We start from the raw sequence: 24,357 nt of genomic DNA, 5'->3' as shown, positions 1-24,357 counted from the left end.
CCCGATGCAGCGAGTGTTCACTCTATGTCAAGTTTCTTCGGTGGAGTTTTGTTTTTTTCTGAACGCTATCTTAATATACAAGTAGCTCAGACTCGCTAATTTTAAGGCGGGAACCGGCAGACGTGCAACAACTTTCATAAGGTAAAATCATAAGGTAAACACAAAACAACAGTTTCCATCTAGATCTCCTTCACGAGACTCCACACTTGTAAACACTCACTCCATCGGGCTCGCATGGCTCTTACCACACACCAACCAAAGAGCTTGTGCTACGCGTCTTTGCGATGTGTAGTTAAATTTTTGGAGTGGTGCGTGAGCTTGACGCAGAAGTATAAATCAGCCTTAAATGCATGACTATGTGCAAGGCAGACGCCGTGGGTCACTCCGATCACTCAGCACAGAAGTATAAACAACCTTTAAAATGCCATTCAGTGCAAGTATTCACATGCACACAGTTGGTGGTAAATTAGTGAGAAGTTTTTTAATTTGTATTATTGGGTTATTTGCACAGCTAGTGTTTATTAGCCAACGATAAACTTCCAGTGAAAGGTTTATCTGACTATTTTCTATTTCATAAGGTTCCTTTTACAGCATCAATGTTGTAATGCAATTAAAATACAATCAGTTAAATAGACTTAAGCATTCATTTAATTTTTCAAGTGTGAAACGAGATGAAAGCCGCTATAGCGCCATCAGTAGCAGCAGGCTAGCTCAGAAACTCCATTGAAAATACTGTGGTAAAATACATATCCTTATTTTAAAGACATGGCATAGAAAAATGGAATTTAATGTAGTGCTTCTTGTCTAGTCTGAGACCCACTTCATATCAAATATATCAATCAGGCAGATCACTGAATATTAAAGAAATCAGATCTTAAAACGTGGCGATTTTTTGATATCGTGACAGTTCACCGGAAGCGATCGGACTGGCTGCCTGAAAATTTAATTCCATGTGCATATACTGCATTTATTAGATCCGTGTATCCTCTCTTGAATATTATAATACACCTGCTGCTGTCTGTGTCTTTAATATTAAGAAAATGACAACAGATCATAAGGGAAATCAGTCAGTGCTGTTTAATAACTTCTGTAGGAGATGTATCTACATAAAAAAGCTCTGATTGTTTCATTTGCATTTTTGTTCTGCTGTATTTATTACAGTTTTACTTGTATTTGTTAATCTGGAATTGTGTAAAATGTATAATTGTGAACTCTACATACAATCTAAATTTACATTTGTAATAACCTTGTCATTATTGTAATGAAAATATACAATAATATAATCATAATATATGACTTTTGCCATATCGCCCACCTCTAACTCTAACTAATGAAAATAAAACAGGGAACAAACCAAAGGAAAATGGTTGGATGTGTTGAAAAAATAAAATTCTGCTAAATGAAAAGATGAAACGACTGAAAGGTGAAGAAGAAAAAAAAATCTATTGAACATAAGTAGACATTTCTTTTAAAAACAGCTGATGTTTTTGAATGCTTCAACAAATTTGTGGATCTTGACAAACAGTTTTTCTGCACAAACGCACACATAAACAAGCCCTTCTTTGAAAAGGTCTTGACCTATTTTCTGTAGACCAAGAGCAATTTTAAAGGAATTAAATGGGGGAAAACTGCTGCAGTAACTGTGGCATCAGCAAATTCATACAGCTCCTTTTTTTTAAAGAATATTCTCTAAAGACCAAAATGCAGGCTGACATTCAAAGCCATTCCCTTTAAAAACAATGCATCCCGTCTGACAGTCAAAAACAGATCATGGAGCAGGGCAGTTGATGATCAAGGTTATTTTACCAAACAAAAACTAAGACTTAGACTAAAACTGCTGGTCAAAAACATATTTGTTAACTGAAATAAAAGTAAAAAGAATTTCAAAATAAATAAATAACGGTAACACTTTATAACTGCACACTATGAAGCATTTATTAAGCATTAGCAAATAGTTAATTGATTATTTGTTAAGCATTAACTCTACAGTAATAGACATTAGTAAGCAGTTTATAAATACAGCTACGACTGCTGTATTCTTGACTTATAAGCACATGTATAATGTGCTTAATGATGGTGTTTTCATACTTTATTAATGCCTCATTTTTCATTATAAAATTATTGCATTATTTACAAACCAGTTATTTGAGAGAAGATGCTGGTTTTTAAAGATTATTCAAAATGCATGAGTTAATGTTTAATAAACTATTCAAATTAACATTTGAATTATTATAATTCAGTGTGCAAATCTGTCACATCGCAGGATTAGCAATGTCAGGTTCACCACAGTTCATTTGAATGTCTTTTTAAGACCTGTGACTGTGTAAGATTTAGACAATCTTAAACCAAGAGGTTATAAAGGTACAGTTGAAGTCAGAATTATAAGCCCCCCTGTTTAACAGAGAGAAGTTTTTTCAACACATTTCTAAACATAATAGTTTTAATAACCCATTTCGATTACACTTTATAATAACTACACACTATAAATCATTTATTAAGCGTTAACAAATAGTTAATTTATTATCTGTTAAGCATTAACTCTACATTAATAAGCGTTAGTAAGCAGTTTATAACTGCAGCTACAAATGTTGTATTCTTGACTTACAAACATATTTATAATGTGCTTAACACTTGTACTTTCATACTTTGTTAATGATTTATTATTCATTACTAAATTAAGTGTTGCATTATTTAGAAACCATTTGTATTTAAAAGTAGTTGAGGATTTTTAGGATAATTCAGAATGAGTTAGTAAATGATTAATAAACTATTGAAATCAACGCTTATATGTCTTATTATTCAGGCATATATTAAGGGTTACTATGTATGTTAATAAATGCTTTATTAACTCAACTTCATCTAGTTTTGTGACCTAATCTAAAGTGAGGACTATTTATGCTTTATAAAGCCCTTATAAATGACAAATAAAGGCTCAGTTAAATTCTAAACAGGAAAAATGACATTATTCATTCTTTTTCATTTAAAGATACACAAATAAAACTGAACTTCAAATGAAAAATAAATCTTTGCAACCTTATCTAAAATAAAATAACTGTAGAGTTTAAACATTGCATCTTATTATATTGTTAAATTATTATATTGTTGTTGTTGTTTTATCCAGTTTTATGTCTTATTTTGACACTCCTGTTATTCAGCAATGTTAAAACTTTACAGTAATTTTATTTTTTAGAAAAGATTGCAAAGATTATTGTTCATTTGATTCTGAGCCTTTAATTGTCATTTATAAGGGATTTATAAAGCATAAATAGTCCACACTTTATATTAGGTCACAAAATTGCATGAAGTTGAGTTAATAAAGCATTTATTAACATATAAATTAACTATTAGTATATGCCTGAATAATAAGATATGTAAATGTTGATTTTAATAGTTTATTAATCATTTACTAACTCATTCTGATTTATCCTAAAAACCCTCACTACTCTTAAACTACTCTTAAATACAAATGGTTTGTAAATAATGCACTACTTAATTTAGTAATGAAATATAAATCATTAACTAAGTATGAAAATACAAGTATTAAGCACATTATATAGGTGCTTATAGGTCAAGAATACAGCATTTGTAGCTGCAGTTATAAACTGCTTACTAACGTTTATTAATGTAGAGTTAATGCTTAACAGATAATAAATTCACTAGATGCTAATGGTTAGTAAATGATTCATAGTGTGTAGTTATTATAAAGTGTTACCCTCATTTCTAATAACCGATTTATCAGATAGTCGAAAAAAAATTAGCTTAAAGGGGCTAATAATTTTGACCTTAAAATGCTTCATAAAAAATTAAATCCTGCTTTTATTCTAGCCGAAATAAAACAAATAAGACTTTCTCCAGAGGAATAAATATTATCAGACATACTGTGAAAATTTCCTTGCTCTGTTAAACAACACATGGGAAATATTTAAAAAAGAAAAAAAAATTAAAAGGGGGGCAAATAATTCTGACTTTAACTGTACACTGTATATCGAAGTCAGTTTTTGTCCCATATAGTGCAGCCCTAAAATGCGAAACTATAATAACCTTGTTGATGATACATGAGCAAAGTCAGACATCTTTTGCATTGTAACATAAAACCTAGTAGCCTTGCTTGGCCTTCGCTCACCTTGGCTTGTTCTGGGAGTCACCGGAGCCAAACCATCCTCTACGTCTGCCCTCAACAGGTGCAGAAATCTGGCCCTGCTCCGGCTTGGCTGGAAGAGAGTCACACCTCCCGCTAGAAAATAGAGTTTTCCTCAGCTTTTTCCCTTTGTCCACCACGTCCACAGCTCCAGGCTGCACTGGCTTCCCATCTACAATGCTGGAGGCTTGAATTTGGCTTTGAGCTCCATTTGTCTCCAAATCCTCCTTCTTACTCTTGTCGATGGACCAGCGTCTGCCGTCGCTCTTCTGCGAGTCCTCACCGCGCCGGGTCAGGTTTTGGAGAGATCTTGAAAGGGGCGCACATTTCTCCAGGAGGGAGCGTTTGGCCGGGATGGCGCTTGGACTTTTTGGGCTGACAGGCTCGGATGAGTAGATATGGCTGCCGTTGATGCACAGCGTCGATTGGGAGAGCGCCATGCTTTGGCCTTTTAGGTTTTCCACGGCTGGGCCGGGACGAGGAACACATGTGATCTTACTGGCTTCATCGCTGTGCGCACGTTTGTGGGTCATCACTTGAGGTCAAGAAGAGAAAAGATACAGGCAAGGGTCAGTATGTGTTGACCAGGCATTTGAGTGTGTTTTACATATGGCAAACTTTTTCATGTGTATCGACTAGGCATGGGCCGGTATCCGCTTGTTAAGTCGAGACGTATGGAATACTGTTTCCAAGTCCAGGCTGCTACTCAGTTAAATGGGCTATATGCACACCTTTTCAGCCAGTGACAAGGTTTATGTGACTATTTTTAATTTCATAAGGCTCCTTTTGCAGCATCAATGTTGTAAAGTAATTAAACCCTTACAAAAAATCACTGCAGTGTTTTTTTTTTGAAGAATACTGCAGTTTTTAAAAATAATACTGCAGTTTTAGTTAACTTTAATACAAAAAAACTGCATTGTTTAAGTATATTGCAGTATTACTGCAACACAACTGAAGAACTGTAATACTGTACATCCAGCTGCAGTACATCTACTGCAATACAACTGAAGTACTTCTTCTAACAGTACATATGACTGACCTTTTTTCCAATATTATGCAGCCCTTAGTTTAAAGTGTAAAAATCACATGACACCTTAAAAAAAAGAACATTATAAATTTATCATTAGCTCGTAGTCTCTTCTTATAGCACATACGACTGACCTTTTTTGCAATATTGTGCAGCCCTATAGTTTAAAGTGTAAAAATCATAACATGACCCCTTAAAAAAATTAACATTATGAATTCATCATTAGTTTGTCATCTAACAGTGCATAAGACTAACCTTTTATCGCTCCCTCTGTGTCCATGCGGAAAGGCTCCATGACTCTGCTGCTGTAGATCGGTGTTCTGGGAATCTCCACCGGGATGAATGGATCCCCAGCGGACGATGCCATGCTGCTGTCTGACGCCAGCGATGAACAGGAGCGTGTGTCTGAATTCTTGCGCAGTTTCCCCTTAAGAAAGAAGTCTTTGACCTTACTTCGATGTTCTTCCACCCCGTCTTCTTCACTGGCCTCATAAGATCCACCATCTCCAGCAAACGGTGGACCCACAGACCCGGACAGAGCGGCGTAGCGGCCTGGCAGGATGGCAGAGGAGGACTCCACATCCCTCTTTTTCCCAGTGACGCGGTCCTTCAGCTTACCAAACGCAGAGCGAGGCTTGTCCTTTACGGTTAGATCGTACATGCTGGCTGTCATGTTGTTGCGGGTGAACTGGATGGTGACCTGCAGCTCTCCACGCTCTTTCTCCTTTCGGCCAGCCTTGGAGTGCAGCTTGAGCCACCTTAAATACAAAGAAAATCAAATCAACAACATAGAAGGGTATTTGAAGTTTTTTAAAGTTTGAGGTCAGTGTGATTTTTAAAAAAATCATCTTGAAAGAAGTCTCTCATGCTCATCGAGGCTCCACATGTTTCATAAAAATATCACAAAACAGTAATATTGAGTCATGTTAATTAAAATAGTTATTTGTTAAAATAGTTTTTTGACTAATTAAGTATAATTATATTGCCCTTGATCAGCGTACATCATGCTGTGTTTATGTGTCTGTGAGAGCTTCATGTTAGAGTGGAGCTCATTAATATTCATGACCGATCCAAATATGGTCAATATGGACATTTTTATTTTAAGTTTTTTAAAGTTTGAGGTCAGTGTGATTTTTAAAAATCATCTTGAAAGAAGTCTCTCGTGCTCATCGAGACTCTGTATGCTTTATAAATATACCACAAACAGTAATAGTAAGTCACATTATAACAAATAAAAAAAATATTCCTGTCACACAAAGCTCAATTGTCGCCATTAATAAAAAGTTATTTGTTGAAATAGTTTTAAGACAAATTAAGTGTTATTATATTGCCCTTGTTCAGTGTTCACCATGGTGTGTCTATGTGTCTGTGAGAGCTTTACACCAGAGAGGAGCTCATTAATATTTATGACTGCTCCAAATATGGTCAATATGGACATTTTTATTTTAAGTTTTTTAAAGTTTGCGGTCAGTGTGATTTTTAAAAAAATCATCTTGAAAGAAGTCTCTCATGCTCATTGAGGCTCCATATATTTAATGAAAACACAACAAAACTGTAATATTGTGAGACATTTTTACAATTTATTAAAAAGTTCCAGTCATAAAAAGCTCAATTGTTACCATTAATAAAATGGTTATTTGTTACAATTGTTTTTTGACAAATTAAGTATTATTATATTGCCTGTGTTCAGCGTACATCATGCTGTGTGTGTGTGTCTGTGAAAGCGTCATGCCAGAGTGGAGCTCATTAATATTCATGACCGATCCAAATATGGTCAATATGGACATTTTTAGTTTTAGTTTTTTAAAGTTTGAGGTCAGTGTGATTTTTTTTATTATCTTGAAAGAAGTCTCTCATGCTCATCGAGGCTCCATATATTTAATAAAAACACCACAAAACAGTAAAATTGAGTTACATTATTACAATTTATTTAAATATTCCTGTGGGTAGCACTGTGGGTAGCACTGTCGCCATCACAGCAAGAAGGTCGCTGGTTTGAGTCCCGGCTGGGCCAGTTGGCATTTGTGTGTGGAGTTTGCATGTTCTCCCTGTCTTGGCGTGGGTTTCCTCTGGCCACTCTGGTTTCCCCCACAGTCCATAAACATGTGCTATAGGTGAATTGAAGAAACTAAATTTGCCGTAGTGTATCAGTGCGTGTGTGAATGAGGGTGTATAAGTGTTTCCCAGGACTGGGTTGCAGCTGGAAGGGCATCCGCTGTGTAAAGCATATGTGTATTCCACCAGAATCCACCAGATAGTTTAGCGGTTCATTCCACTTTGGCGACCCCTGATGAATAAAGGGACTAAGCCGAAGGAAAATGAATGAATGAATGAATGAATGAATGAATGAATATCTGTTTTATTGTACAGTCCATGTAGCCAGTGCTTAATTTATTAATTACGAGGTCCTGGAACAGATCAGGGTAAAGGAACCCGCAGTGAATAGGGTTAAGGGGTCATGGAAAAAGTGAAAGTGAACAGCGGACAGGGGATGAGGGCGGTTGAAAAGGGGGATCGGTAAAATGAGGTGCCGAGGTGCAGATTTCAGAGGTGACGGATCCGGATCCCGAGTGTTCCAGCACAAATTAAGCCCTGCATGCAGTAAACATGTCAAATTTAAACTTTCAATTCATCAATTAATCTAGAAGAACAATTTATCAATGTTTCCACAAAAACATGAAGCATAATATTTCAAAAATGCTTTAAAAATGAATGTTTTTTTAGCACCAAATCAGCATATTCATTTATTATAATGATTTCCTATGGATCATGTGATGCTTAAGAGTGATGCTGAATATTCAGCTGTGTATTAAAGCAAATTGACTGAAACAAAAAATGTTTTAAACAAATTTAATGTATGTTTAAGTAAATAAATGTAGCATTGTTCAAAAAAATCTTCCAGACTTCATATTTTTAAATGGTAATAGAATCAATAATCAATTTTAATTTTGGTGTGGGTTTCCTCCGGGTGCTCCAGTTTACCCCACAGTCCAAAGACATGCGCTATAGGTGACTTGGATAAACTAAATTGCACGTAGTGTATGAGTGTGCATGTGAATGAGAGTGTATGGGTGTTTCCCAGTACTGGGTTGGGGCTGTAAGGGCATCTGCTGTATAAAACATATGCCGGAATAGTTGGCGGTTCATTCCGCTGTGGTGACCTCTGATGATCAGAAACTAAGCTGAAAGAAAATGAATGAATGAATATTGTGAGATTACAAATTTAAGATTGAGATGTATGCTTGATACAACATCCTTAGCTAACATTACAAATAACAAAACTATTGTGAATTACACTGCATTGGGAATTTAAGGAGAACATAATTAGATTCAGTATATCTTCTATTGAGGGGGTTTTCCGGTCTCTGATGCTAAACATCAAAGTGTTTGAGATTGTTTACGTCACTAGTTCTCGTGACCAGGTGCTGATTTAATGATCTAGTGCTGTTATCTGAAGGGTCTGTCTTGGCTAGAGCTGACAGTGGGGGTGAAGTCCTGCATCATTCTGCTGTTACTGTCATTTAAAAATGTCACTTCCGACAACTGTGTCAACATCTCTAATGGCCGCCTATGAAATGCCTACAAAATACAACGTAAAACTGCCTTAGTCAGAGTTGCAGAGTTGTTCTCTATAAAGAATCCAGCTTGAGGTTACATGCAGAATGAGTTTCCTACAATATACACCAATTTTGTGTTGAAACATTCTTTCTTGAGAAAAATTCATATCATGTTATAGTGACCAAAATTATCACGGTTATCAATATCATTACAGTTTTGTAAAAATTAACAAAAAAAAGTCTGAATATATAGCCCCCCAGTATAATTTTCCCCCAATTTCTGTTTAATAGAAAGATTTTATCAACACTTTTCTAAACATTATAGTTTTAATAATTAATATCTGATATTAATAACTGATTAATATTAATAACCTATTTATTTTATCTTTGCCTTGATGACCATACATAATATTTTACTAGATATTTTTCAAGATACTAGTATTCAGCTTAAAATGACATTTACAGGCTTTACTAGGTTTATTGGGCAAGTTAGGATAATTAGGCAAGTCATTGTATAACGATGGTTTGTTTTGTAGACGATCACAAAAAAAAATAGCTAATAAAATAAGGGGGCTAATAATATTGACCTTAAAATTCTTTAAAAAACAGCTTTTATGCTAGTCAAAATAAAACAAATAAGACTTTCACCAGAAGAAAAAATACTATCGGAAATACTGTGGAAAAACTGCTTGCTCTGTTAAACATCATTGGGGAAATATTTAAAAAAGAAAAAAATTATTTTGAGTTCATCTGTATGTCACACACACTTATTCCCCCAAGTTTGGAATCTGAAAATAAACAAATGACAACTAAAATGTCCAAATTTATGCAATTGTGTGACAAACAGTGTAAACACTGATCCCTGTACTGTGTGTTTGTTTAATGATGTTTGTATTATTTCATGTTTTTCAAAATATTGCATAAAACTGCTTTGTAAAAGCCAAAAAGGGTTGTGTGATTTGACAAAAGATCTTTTTCTGACTATAATTGCCATGTGATTTGCGATTTGATTTCATGATGTCAGGCCTCAGCTAATCATTCTCAGTAGCATGCAGCAGACGTAATAATTGAAATGAATACAGCATGCTTTACCTGTATATACAGTGATCAGCATAATTGTGTACACCCCATTTTAAAAATGAATATTTTTATCCATTTCTCAGTGAATATATGCAATGTATTTAGGTGCATTTAAACAAAACAGATTTAATAAACAGATATATTTATTCAAATAATATTTTAGTCACCAAACATAATTAGAAATAAAAAGATGATACAATTAAATTCAAACTAAATATTGCAAAAAAATTACAATCTACAAAATGTTAAAACTTTTTTGCATTTTTTTGGCCGCAAAATCACACATGACGTGTGCTGACTGTGAGCTGTTACCACAGAGAGGGTGGCCACACGCCTGTGAATGATGTCTACTTTAGTGCACAGAACCTCCATGTTTGTGGCACAGAGGGATCGTTTGGGAGCCGCGCGGGAAGTATGAACTGCGCTTAGCAGTGAAAATGAAACCGAAGGCGCGCATGTTATTTAAATAATCATATTGCATTTTAGAGTTAGCCTATGATTGTGGCAAGCATTTAATATGTTTTTCTTTCATAGCGAACACAGAGTGTTGTGCACGAGAATAAATGTTTAACAGTGTCAGTATAACTACTCCAGCCTAAATAATGTAGAAAATAATGCAAGAGGGAATCTGATAATGACAAATGTCTGATTTTACCAGTAGAAAAAATGATCTAATAATGTTGTCAATGACAGATTGCAAGCATATGTCTCAAACATAATAATTCAACTTCATAATTATGAATAGTTGTATTCTGATGTCTTCACTTTACTGTGCCTTATTGACCAGGACCAGGACCAGAACAGGTCTGATCAAGTCCACCATTTAAAGTAAATTCAAAATTAAGCATTTTAACCAACAGTAGACCAACACACAATATTATTATTGTTGTTGTTTGACCATATGTTTGAGAACAATAATAATGGCCTACTCAAATTAATCTTTATTTCACATCTAAAGAATTGTGAGAAAATCGTGATCTTGATTTTAAGCAAAAAAATCGTGATTCTCATTTTAGCCAGAATCGTGCAGCTCTAGCTTGACGCAACTGACTCTTGAAGGAAATGTGAGATGAGACTCTGATTGGTTTAACGCACGTTATGCTCAAAACACACCCATAACATTAGGGGAATAAGCACAACTGTTAGCTCACACGCCGGGGCGCAAACCGTATTTTTCTGTCCTTAAAATAACAAAAGTGGACACACCCTTAATGCTGCGCTCACCCCAGACACAGAAGAAGCGTCAAGCGCAAGTGATTTACATGTTAAGTCAATGCAAAGAGACGAATATACATCCTGCGGCGCGAATGACACGATCGCCTGAATAAAGTGGCGCGAGATGAATGAAGCAGCGAATCGATGGAGTTGGAAAATCTGAACTTCAGTGGACATTTGTGGCGCGTTAAACAATCAGGGGGAAATTCTCCTGCCGACAACGGACAACAGTAAATCAACTGCTCGGCTCAGTCTGAAGCTCTGCCGAAAGCCTCCATCATCCAGGTGTAGTTTCTGGAGGAGTTTATGAGCTCACAGAGCTGGGTGCACTTAAGAATGGATCTAGTGGACTGTGGACAGCTATTCTCTCAATAAAATCCATGTTAGCCATTAAGCAACGGAGCTAGAGTTACTCGGCAGACAGAAGCCCATGACGCGAATCTGCGTCTGTTGTGAATTGAATTTCACGCGGGAATGAAGCGAGTAAACTCAAAATGTTCACGCGTCTATTTACGTGCAAATAGCTCGATTTATCCGCACGTACCGCAGCTGGTGTGAACACAGCATAATGCTTTTGCACCATGCGATTTAGACTTTGTCCCTAGATTGTTAAAATAGAGCCTTTAGACTTTAAAATACTATGAATGAGTGAAAACCTCAGCAGATATTCAGACGCTGATTGGCTGTTGTCATTTTCCTCTCGTCTCGAATCTGCTCATTAATATTTATTTCCAGTTCTGGGTTCACCTTTGGACCGCTGGAGCCAATAGCAGAACAGCAACTACTGAGAAGGCGAGGTTTAATATAGTAAGGTCCTATCTGATTGATCAAAATTGCATAACCAATGCATAAAATAAATGTAAGTTATCAAACATGTCTGCGAAATATATTTACTGCATATACTATTATCGCGATAATGATAATTTTTGCGATATATTGTGCAGCTCTAGTGATAACACCATCTGTCGCTAATGGCCTCTTTCACTTGGTCTTTTATAACTTACAATTTCCTGCTTTGCACTGTATCAAATGGCTTCGACCTGCACTGCGGCACAAACACAAGCTGGGGCCTCTTGAACGAATGTTACTGCCTTAGCATGGTGCCGTCCCATTGTCTCTGAGAGAGCCAGTGGTGAAACTATTTCCACCATTTCCGGTCAACCACAGAGCACCTCATGTGCGCACACGTGCAGAGAGCCAAGACAAACGGCTGAAACTGGAGAGAAAGAGGCGCAACTCAGAGCTCAATTAAAGCCAGATGTGCAGAACAGCTTTACGCCTACAATGACATGTGATGAATCAGAGTTAGTGTGTGCAGACCTTTCTCCATACGTGAGCTGAAACGCAGAGAGGAACACGGCAGTGCTATATTTCACTAGAAAACGAAAGTTTGTCATGGTAAACACTGAATGTTGACTTGGCAATGTCGTATGCCATGTTACTAGAGAAGTCCAGCAAATGCACTCCAGCTCTTTTATATATTTTTTAGACCTCAACTATAGTGGTACTAGCTGAATTTGACATTACAATTTCATTAAATATTAATGACGTTCTTAAAAATGATTTGACTTAGTATTGACACTTGTAAAATATTTTAATGACAGTTTGTTACACTGAAAAAGTCAACCCAGGGTCATTCTGAAAATGTACCTCTATATACATTTCCAGAGAGCGGCAAATACATCCCGGGAGCTGCGTTTTTTAGTTGTTGCAGTTTTTGTTTTTGCAAATCCAACAGAGGACGCTATGTACGCTTTTTCAGATCTCAAATTTCTCCCGCTAGAGGCCGTTGTCGACTGATTGTTTGACTTACTGACCGATCGATTGGCCCACCCTCCTCCTTCCCTAAACATAACTGACAATTTTACAAAGCAATCCAGAAAAAGATGATGGGTTGTGGCTGGAAGGGCATCCGCTGCGTAAAACAAATGCTGGATGAGTTGGCGGTTCATTTCGCTGTGGCGACCCTGGATTAATAAAGGGACTAAGCCGAAAAGAAAATGAATGAATGAATCCAGAAAAAGATGACAGGTTGCGGCTGGAAGGGCATCGGCTGCGTAAAACATGTGCTGGATAAGTTGGCGGTTCATTTCGCTGTGGCGACCCCAGATTAATAAAGGGAGTAAGACAAAAATGAATGAATGACTGAATGAATGTAGCCATACTTAGCTCTGGCTACATAATGAGCGATCTCCAGAAACGTATACAGGGCTACGTTTTCAGATTGAGCCTATGTTGGAAAAGTTACACAATTATAATGTCCTCATGACAATCATGTTTATGACAGATTTATGACACGTTTTGTTGTCTTTGTAATGTCAAGTTGTCATGACAAAGACACAAACTGGTTGTGATGTATTGGTTTATGTCAAGTTTGCATTTAAAATAACTGAGCGGATAACACCTAATGACAGTTCAACATATGTACAATTTAATTCGCATTTATGATTCTAAAGGTTTCTTGACATTAGGGCTGTGCGATTTGGGGAAAATATCTAATTGCGTTTTTTTTTTTTTGACAGATATTGCGATTTCGACTTGATTTGCAATTTAATTCTGTAGTTAAGCTCAATATCCTGAAACGGGGCTTCTTACGGCTAAAATAGTGAGTGTTATTTAAAAAAGGAACTGAAAAGATATTAACTTAAGTTAAACATGTATTCATTTTTGTTTTTAAATATTCAGAAATTAAACACTCATTTTTCTCTACAGCAAACAGTAAACACAAAATGGCTCGAACCAGCGACCTTCTTGCTGTGAGGCGACAGAGCTACACGCTGTGCCACCGCGCTGCTGTAGCTTATTATAAAAACAAAAAACATATAATTATAAAAATACAGAAGACCTAGCAAACTAACATGGCTGAAACCCCCAAGGCAATTTGTTCTGGCCCTCTAAATAGTGTGACCAAGACATAAAAAATAAGTGAGTACAGTCGAAAAACGGGCACTATAGTTATGAAGTGACGTGCGTCTGTTCAATACAGCCAAAGTTATTTCACTCGGTGGCAATCTTTGAAACACCTCTCGGGCACTATGCTCGGGCATTCTGTTTGAATGGGGAAACATTAATTTCTCCAAAACTACTTGCCAAACTTACAATTACATTACATATTACGAATAACCAGTAAAATTAAACAAAAACTGTCTATTTAGTTTCATTTCTAAACGCTCGTCTCACACAAAATCTGCAGAAACTGACGTCTGGTCCGAGCCCCTTCCACAGAGAATTGTCATTCTATAGAGATCGCTGATTGGCTCCTGTACTAGAAGACGGGCTTTAGTTGCCATGTAGCGATCGCTGATTGGCTCCTGTACTATAAGGCGGGGCTTCATTCGCCATATTGACAGTTACTCTTTACCCCATTTAAAAGTATACTAGTGACATGTCTTGTGTATTCTATAGTCTTTGATACAGCACAAGCTGCAGTTGAAGGCTGCGCAAAGCTCGAGTCACATGACATTAAGCGAGTGGCGCGGGCAGCCGAAAACATTTGGATATGTTTGTAGAAAAGGCCTTTTGTACAATGCACTGATATCGTTAATAGGGATGCAATGATTAGCCGATTTCACTTTTAACAGCACTTTAATTCATTACAGTTAATTAATCGTAAAGGCTTCTCAATGCTGCGTTTCTGTTGCAGGGAACAAAACTGCTGCAACTAAACAAAGTTATGCCAATACCCACGCACATTGGATTAACTATAGCAGCAGGCCATTCACATATTGAGTCTTTTCCGCACACAAGTTCATTATTTCCAATGGAGATGTGCGCATATTGGGAGCGGTGCGCGTATGCAGTAGAAATTATCTCACGCTGTGGTGAAGAGAATTGTGCGTGGCTTTCAGTGCAATGTAAACAAAAGATACTTTAGACCAGTGTTTCCCAACCCTGTTCCTTAAGGCACACCAACAGTACATATTTTGGATGTCTCCCTTATCTGACCCACTCGTTTCAGGTTTTGGAGTCTCTTCTATTGTTCTGATGAGTTGATTCAGGTGTGTTTGATTAGGGAGAGTTTGAAAATGTGGACTGCTGGTGTGCCTTCAGGAACAGGGTTGGGAAACACTGCTTTAGACAAATTATTACACATTATTTAAATGATTATGTATTTATAAACGTAGATGATGGCAACAGTTCATTTATTTTTTTAGCTAATATATAGCTTGAATTTACATTAGACAAATAGTTTTTTAATTTATTCTTATTTTTATTTATTTATTCATTGTTCTGTCATTTATTTTAAAATTATCATTCATGTTTAAATCAAAAACTTTTTCATTTATCTTTAAGTCCAAAGAGAGAAATGGACTATTGTTTGTTTTTTATTAATATTTTGTGCTGTATTTGGTTACTGAGCAACAATAAACAACACTTTAAAATATAAGCAGTTTTCTTGTTATTTTCTAAACTAGCAGTGTTTTGAATTTAATAAATGCATAATAATGGTGATAACCTCGAAACTGTGATTATTCTTCAGACTATAATCGTACAACCAAAATCTATAATCGTTGCATGCCTAATTGTTACGCAGTTCAAAACATAACATATGAACAAGTCTGAATGTAGAAGAAGCCTACTTTAGCAATAAACTGATTTTGTTGTGCTTCAAAATACTACATTTGAATGTTTGAATGTTAATGTAGAAAAAGCCAACATGGGCGTATTAAAGAGCAAAAATACAACATATGGGCTCTTATATTGCTGTTGTGTCATCACTCATTTTGCAAGTCATATCTCTCCGGCCTCTCATTTGGGATGGTTTTCATGAACTGGCCCCCATGACAAACTAATTGAATAGCCCTGGTCTAAAGTCTAAAATAAAATCATATTTGGCTTACACTGACAAGTATACTAATCAATATAATAATGAAGCGCATAGTACTTTATAATTAAATTACAATTCTGTTTGTTAGCCTAACATTATCTGAATTTGAGAGTTGAATGCTGGATCTGAGAATAAGCCAAGGTGTTTACTGAATATAACAATGTTATTTTTGCTCAGCATGGTTCACTTCCTCTCTCGCTTGTTTACAGAGGCTTCAGCCAAGCGGTCTCCACCTTCCTCTTCTCTTCCTCCCATGACAAATGATTCACTCCTCCAAATGACGCAATTTCATCTATATTAGATGTGCAAAGTCTTAAAACCCTATTTTTCCTACATCCCATGATGCTTCGGGGGAATTATGAGAAGGACTTCTGTTAAACTGTAAACAATCAGCGAAGTGTTTAGGAAAACTGTGTACAATGAGGTGTCATTATTCACCACATAGTTCATTCATCATTTATAAAAGGCAAATTATTAGAATTAAGACATTACGGTAACACTTTAGTTTAAGTACCAGTTCTCACTATTAACTAGTGGCTTAATACCTGGTTATTAGTAAGATATTGGCTGGTTATTAGTACTTATAAAGTACATATTCTGCATGATTTTATTCTACATCCCTAATCATTACTCATTCATTAATTTTCCTTCAGCTTAGTGCCTTTTTTATCAGGGGTCGCCACAGCCGAATGAACCGCCAACTGTTCTGACATAATGGGGTTTTATCAAACCGCATTATAGAGTTTTTCCTTAATTATTTCAGCAAATAGGATTGTAAAAAATGATTTGTTGTACTCTCCCATTCATTGCGCTCTAAGTTTACCTAACTATGATGACTTCTGCTGTTAAGAAACAGTAATGTGAAAAGGGTCTATCATTGATCGTGAAAATCAATGACAACAAATCAAATCATCAATTCATTGGAATGCGCAGATGACAAAACATCAGAATGGCTGAGAGTACAGAAACGGTAACAGTGGTGCGGGAAAAGAAAAGATAAGGGAGCATTTTATATTAAATTCATTGATGAAAGCTGTAATTTATTTATTACAATCCAATAAATCTAAAAAAAATAATGCAACCTTTTAACAAATAGTGACGAGGATGTGTTTTAATAGTCATAAGCACCTTAATTCCTCGAAAGTTGTACATTTGTACATTTATAAAGCTATACGTTGTATGTCATCTTTCATTCAAATCACAAAATAACTAGTTAACGCTGATGTGAGGTTTTTCTTAAGCAGTGTCTATGGTTGTAAAATTTACATTGCAGTACTCCAGTATCGGGCAACTCCGAATATTACTGTAATAAAAACAAAGAGACAATAATCTAGAGGATTGAGAAAGATCATTCAAAGGAGATTGGGCCACTCAAATGGAACAGCTGTCTTGAAACTTCACAAAAAAGCTGAAGCCATTTGGACACCTATCTTAAGACTCTAGGGAATCTAGAATTTTAAGTCCGTAAATCCTCACTTTTATGTCTAACAAATACATCGATCTTACTGGGTTTGCAAAACAATGGAGAGTATTGTCATTTCTTGCTTATATGCTTCATATGTCATTTGTTTAAAGAGATGACCGCCATTTTTTCTTTGTTTCTTTATTCCTTTTTTTGGGGTGAGGAGGTCAATTTTGTTATTCTGTAAGTCATATTTTTTCTTCGTTATTATTACTATTATTTTATTTATTTATTTTTGTCATTTGCATCAATGTTTACGAATCGTATAAATGTTAAATAAAATATTATTTAAAAAAAGAGTTTGGGCCACAAACTTACACTAAACACAACCCTAAACTAAAACACCTAACCCTAAACATAACCCAAACTGAAACCTCTAACCTAAACCTAACCTTAAACATAACCCGAGCTGAAAACCCTAACCCTAAACTAAAACACCTAACCCTAAGCATAACCCAAACTAAAACCTCTAACCTAACCCTAACCCCAAACTAAAACCTTAACCCTAAACATAACCCAATCTGAAACCTGTAACCTGACCCCAAACCAAAACAGCTAACCCTTAACATAACCCAAACTGAAACCTCTAACCCTAAACATAACCCAAATCGAATCACTTAACCCCAAACTAAAACCCCTAACCCTAAACAAAACCCGAAGTGAAACAACTAACCCCAAACTAAAACCGCTAACCCTACACATAACCCGAAGTGAAACCTCTAACTTAACCCTGACCCCAAACAAAAACAGCTAACCCTAAACATAACCCGAAATTAAAACCCCTAACCCCAAAACTAAAACAGCAAACCCTAAACATAACCTGAAGTGAAATCTCTAACCTAACCCTAACCCCAAAATAAAACCGCTAACCCTAAACATAAAATGAACTGAAACCTTAAACCCAAACTTAAACCTCTAAGCCTAAATATAACATGAATTGAAGCCCCTAACCCCAAACTAAAACCGCAAACCCTAAACATAACCCGAAGTAAAACCCCAACCTAACCCAGACCCCAAACTAAAACACTAATCCTGAACATACCGCGAACTGAAACCCCTAAACCCAAAATAAAATCCCTAACCCTAAACATAACCCAAACTGAACCCCCTAACCCCAAACTAAAACCGCAAACCGTAAACATAACCCAAACTGAAACCCCTAACCCCAAACTAAAACCACAAACCCTAAACATAACCCAAACTGAAACCCCTAACCCCAAACTAAAACCGCAAACCCTAAACATAACCCAAACTGAAATCCCTAACCCCAAACTAAAACCACAAACCCTAAACAGAACCCAAACTGAAACCCCTAACCCCAAACTAAAACCGCAAACCCTAAACAGAACCCAAAGTGAAACCCCTAACCCCCAAACGAAAACCGCAAACCCTAAACATAACCCAAACTGAAACCTTAACCCCAAACTAAAACCGCAAACCCAAAACATAACCCAAACTGAAACCCCTAACCCCAAACTAAAACCGCAAACCCTAAACATAACCCAAACTGAAACCCCTAACCCCAAACTAAAATCGCAAACCCTAAACATAACCCAAACTAAAACCCCTAACCTGCCCCAAACCCCATATTGAAACCCCTAACTCGAAACCTAACCCTAACTCCAAACTCCTAACCCTAAACATAACCCGAACTAAAACCCCTTAATGAAAACCTAACCCCAAACTGAAAGTGCAACCCATAATTTAAAATCATGTGCAGAACGTTCTGGACGTTCAAATAAAAATGCAATCCAAACTCCAGGAATGTTCATGCAACATGCACGCAGAGAAATGTGTGTTTGTTGAACTTGAGTGCAGATTGACACACACTGGTACTGCCCTGTGTGACGGCATGACTCTGTGCCAGTAATATACGCAATGAGGACTGATCAAGACTAGACGCAGCATGCCCCTCCAAGTATGTTGCTGTTGTTGTGTCTGTGAAAACATATCCCATTACTCTGGTATTCAAAACAGTGTTGGTTTTGCACTTCCCACAAATTGTTGGATTGCTAGTGTGGCTTCGACCACCGTGCATTTGTTTAATACTGCATGTGGCATCAGTAATTTAGGCTAACATTTGGTGGCTGGCCAAAGATTCTTCCTGCAGTTTGTATTTATTGAGAATGAGAGTGTCTGTCCAAATGTGAAAGGGCGCACAGAAATTCTTCAACCCAAAATCACAGCCTCAAGGTTTTTTTGGCACGACTGTGTCAAATATGCCGGGACCGTATCAACCGAAACACCAGGAAACAGTCTATGGTTTAGTAGTTCCTTGAATTGCATGAAACTGTAAGGGTGTTATTAACACAAAGATAGATCTATCTTGAGGCTACACTTTTCATTATTTCATGCTGTCATGTGGGAATGATTGAGAGGCAGTGAAAGAATGCAAAAAATGTGTATGTTTTTTTTACATGTAACCTATAATCAGTGTTATTTTAGTGAGATGATATTATAGTTTTTAATATTTTGAATATGTTTTACTTTTAAGATTACGGATTATTTTTAAAGTACATGTAAATATGTTGTGGACTGTAATTACTAAAAATAATATAGTTGAGGTTTTGTTTGAGTTATTTTTGTACTACACTATATTATAGTAAAGTAAATAAAAATAGGAAATTTTGCTTTGATAACTAGTATTCAAATAATGAAAATAAATCAAGTTTCCCAACAAGGATAGTCAATATTATAAATGTGATGTTATGTTAAGCATTCAATACTAGCATCTTATAAACAATGTTGTCTGAATATTACGTAAGCTCTGTTATTTTAGTGTGATGTTATAGTTTTTTATTTTAAAAATTGTTTGTAATTATATTTAATTTTTTTTTGTTTCACATTATTTTAACATTTTAGAATATTTATTGTATATTTATATAATTTTATTGTATTTTTGTTTTATTTTTAAACATCTATCTATCTATCTATCTATCTATCTATCTATCTATCCATCTATCCATCTATCCATCTATCTATCTATCTATCTATCTATCTATCTATCTGTCTGTCTGTCTGTCTGTCTGTCTGTCTGTCTGTCTGTCTGTCTGTCTGTCTGTCTATCTATCTATCTATCTATCTATCTATCTATCTATCTATCTATCTGTCTATCTATCTATCTATTGTATAAATCTTTTTCAGGTTTTTTTTTATTTCAAATTAATATTTATCAATTATTAAACTATAATGAATGTAAACAAATGTGAAATAAGTTTTTAATATTTTAATTAATTTTACTTGCTTACTTTTAGTTAATTATAGTAACCCTAATAGTTTGTTCATTCCGGCTGAAAATTAAACCTGGTCTTAAAAAGTAATTTCGCCCAAAATCTTTATCATTTATTCTCCCTTTACTTGTTTCAAACCTTCATGAGTTTCTTGAAAGAAGATACTTTGAAGAATGCTGAAAATCTGTTACCATTAAATTCCATAGTATATTTTTCTTCTGATGTCAATGGTTAGAGATTTTCAGCTTTCTTCAAAGTATCTGCTTTTGTGTTTAACAAAAGAAACTGATATGGGTTTGGAACCACTTGAGGGCGAGTAAATAGTGAGTAAATGTTCATTTTGGGGTGAACTGTACCTTTAATATATTTTCAGAATAGTCATACAAGGATGGCATGGCACTGAATGATTGTCATATTAATGTGGCAAGGTATTTACATGATATTGTAATGTCCATACATGTTTTTTGCTGGTCTACCAGTTCCCAAAAGTGTCCAAAATTCTTCTAAGACCATGATTTTTAGCAGGAAATCTCAAAACTGCCAGTTCAATCTTCACATCATTGTGTCACTTGTGCACATCAGAAAAGCAGATTCTCATTCCTTTAAACAAGTAAATGCTTTTGTACATCCATGCAAATGATTAAGTGCAATTCTCTGCTCTTTCCTACATTATCTATCTATCTGTCTGTCTGTCTGTCTATCTATCTATCTATTAATCTATCAATCTCAGTTTTTATTTCACAGTTTTTCTCAGTCACTTTGCTACGTTTCTCAGTTCAGAATTGAAATTCTGCAAAACAGTAAATGTTTTTCAAATATCAAAACACCATGGATTACCTGCAAAAGCCAGTCTCTTGCTCAAAATTCTTAGTTCATCTCTCAAAACTACATTTCTGTGTCAATGAATGTGTCAGTGCCATCAGAATTAAAAGTCTTTGCGTCGTTGTGTACGGATAAGAGAGTCAAATTACTTAGTCATGTTGTCAAATACAGTTTACTCTGGAGGGATTTTCTGATGTAAAATATGGCTAATTTTTTTTTGCTCTTTGTACTGTAATTTGTTGGCAGATCATGTCATTGTGATACAGAAAGGAAAAGTAAGCACTGCATAGCACAAAGAAAAAACAAAAGTAGAAATGTGAACATATAAATTTCCTTTGAGATGCACCTTCGTTAGAAAAAGTCAAGATTCACCTGGGAGAAATTGACCAATTGTATATTGATTTTGAGAAAATCTAATGGAAATGTATAGAAAAATGCATTATGACAAAATATTATGACAACTTGTTCAGCCATTTTGCATGTAAAGACTTATGCCATGAACAAACGATTAAATGTTTGGGGGGGTGAGATTATTCAACAGAGACCAAAATAATTAATTTCGATCAACATGACATAAGCAACTGATAATGTAGGAAAGAGCAGAGAATTGCACCTAATCATTTGCATGGATGTACAAAAGCATTTACTTGTTTAAAGGAATTGGAAACTGCTTTTCTGATGTGCACAAGTGACACGATGTGAAGATTGAACAGGCAGTTTTGAGAATTTCAGTTCTGATCTGAGAAATGGACCAAAGTGACTGAGAAAAAAGAGATTATTTATCACTTATTAAACTATAATGTAATACAGTACATGAGCATTTTATAAATGTAAACAGGTGTAAAATATGTATTAAATATTTTAACTTATTTCAAATAAAAATGCTTACTTTTAGTTAATTATACTAACCCTAATAGTTGGTTCATTCCTGCTAAAAATCATGGTCTTAGAAGAATTTTGGACACTTTTGGGAACTGGCAGACCAGCAAACAACATGTATGGACATTACAATATCATGTAAATACCTTGCCACATTAATATGACAATCATTCAGTGCCATGCCATCCTTGTATGACTATTCTGAAAATATATTAAAGGTACAGTTCACCCCAAAATGAACATTTACTCACTATTTACTCGCCCTCAAGTGGTTCCAAAACAGTTTCTTTTGTTAAACACAAAAGCAGATACTTTGAAGAAAGCTGAAAATCTCTAACCATTGACATCCATAGAAGGAAAAATATATACTATGGAATTTAATGGTAACAGATTTTCAGCATTCTTCAAAGTATCTTCTTTCAAGAAACTCATGAAGATTTGAAACAAGTAAAGGGAGAATAAATGATAAAGATTTTGGGCGAAATTACCTTTTAAGACCAGGTTTAATTTTAACTATTAGGGTTAGTATAATTAACTAAAAGTAAGCCTTGTTAAATTTAAAATTAATTAGAATATTAAAAACTTGTTTCACATTTGTTTACATTCATAAAATTATTAGGTACTGCATTACATTATAGTTTAATAATTGATAATAATTTGAAATAAAAAAACCTGAAATAGATATATACAATAGATAGATGTTAAAAAACAAAACAAAAATACATCAAAATAATCAAAATATACAATAAATATTTTAAAATGTTTAAATAATAAAACAAAAAGATTTAATATAATTACAAATAAATAAGTTTTTAAATAATAAAAAACATAATCTCACACTAAAATAACAGATGTTACGTAATGTTTATCAGACAACATTGTTTTTAAGATACTAGTACTGACTGCTTAACATAACATCACATTTATAATAAGGTTATTGACTATTCGCATGTAACGGGAGGCTTATTAATTGATGCCAACATTATTTGTCATACTCACTCATTTCTAGGACATGTTCCTTCCTGGAAAACTTTGTCAAGCGGAACAATAGTTTGCCCGAGAAACACGTCGAGGCCGATCAGCACGCGGTGCATCACGGTCAGCACCAGGTTGCTGCTCCCGGGCGGGTACGCGCTGGTGCCCCCCGCTTCCAGCAGCCCCGGCAGCAGCTCAAACGCGCACTCCTCGCCCCACTGCGGCTCCTCCGCCTTCTCCACAAGGCCGGTGGTGTACTTCTCCTTGCCGACCTGGATGATGGTGTAAACGTAGCGGCTGCCTTGCTTGCCCTTCGTCCGCAGCGCCCGTGCGCGGAGGACGGTCACGTTGACATGCGTCGGCACCCATCGCTGCTCCTCGTCGTCCAGGCTGATCAAAGGCATCCCGGTGCGGCTGTTAGGGGAGATCCTCCCGCAGAATGGCACTTGCGCACTGGATAACTATGCGCCGCCCGCGCCCTTGCGCCTGTCCGCCGCCCGAAGTTGCAGAGAGAGGACAAATCGCCGCATTATTATTATTATTAATACATATAGCCGGCTCTATCAAATCGACGACAGCAGTGATAACGCTGATGATAAATGTGCGATCGTATACCTCACATGTATTTACCGGAGTGCGCGTCCTGGAGCTTCATCATAACCGATTTTTTGACAACTCACTGCGCTGCTGCTGCGCGGCCCGCCCTCCAACATTTTGTGGGGGCTCCGCAATAAAGTCTCCAGCTGAATTAAAGAGAAAGGCAGCTGAAATCCGCGGTGGTCTCAAAACACAAGGAAAGCTCTTGCGGAGGTCGCTAGTTTTGAGTATGGGAGTCAGACAGGGAACACGCTATTATTATGAGTGTAGGAAAACTTCACGCTCAAGCAGTTTTGAGGGAATCAATTAAGTGAACGAATCATTCTGTTCGAACGAATCATTTAACTGAACGAATCGTTCTTGTACTGAAGACTGAGCTACACAAGGCTGCTGCATCCGACATTACTTCATGCCGCTTCAAAATGTCATAAAAGAAATAGAATTAAGCAAAATAAAAAGACTAAAAATTAGGCTATGCATTTTAGGCTTCACTATCCAGTGGGGTGACAGGAGTGGATTTGTAAATGGCAAGTGACGCTTAAAGGGA

General features: G+C 36.0%; 1 protein-coding gene across 1 annotated transcript in view; it reads right to left on the bottom strand.

Moving 5' to 3' along the window:
- The window catches only part of LOC130241033 (rab11 family-interacting protein 1), a 35,462-nt gene extending 11,382 nt beyond the window's left edge, over positions 1 to 24,080 (bottom strand). Inside the window, exons 1-3 of the mRNA XM_056472748.1 lie at positions 23,238 to 24,080; positions 5,421 to 5,923; positions 4,124 to 4,673 (exon numbers count right to left, since the gene is read on the bottom strand). Of these exons, the coding sequence (XP_056328723.1) occupies positions 4,124 to 4,673; positions 5,421 to 5,923; positions 23,238 to 23,617 (1,433 nt within the window). The 5' untranslated portion in view covers positions 23,618 to 24,080. The remainder of the gene's footprint in view (positions 1 to 4,123; positions 4,674 to 5,420; positions 5,924 to 23,237) is intronic.
- Positions 24,081 to 24,357: the final 277 nt, after the last annotated feature.

Source organism: Danio aesculapii, chromosome 14, assembly GCF_903798145.1.
Source record: "Danio aesculapii chromosome 14, fDanAes4.1, whole genome shotgun sequence".
Taxonomy (NCBI): Eukaryota; Metazoa; Chordata; class Actinopteri; order Cypriniformes; family Danionidae; genus Danio; species Danio aesculapii.
This window is presented reverse-complemented; position numbering and strand designations above follow the sequence as displayed.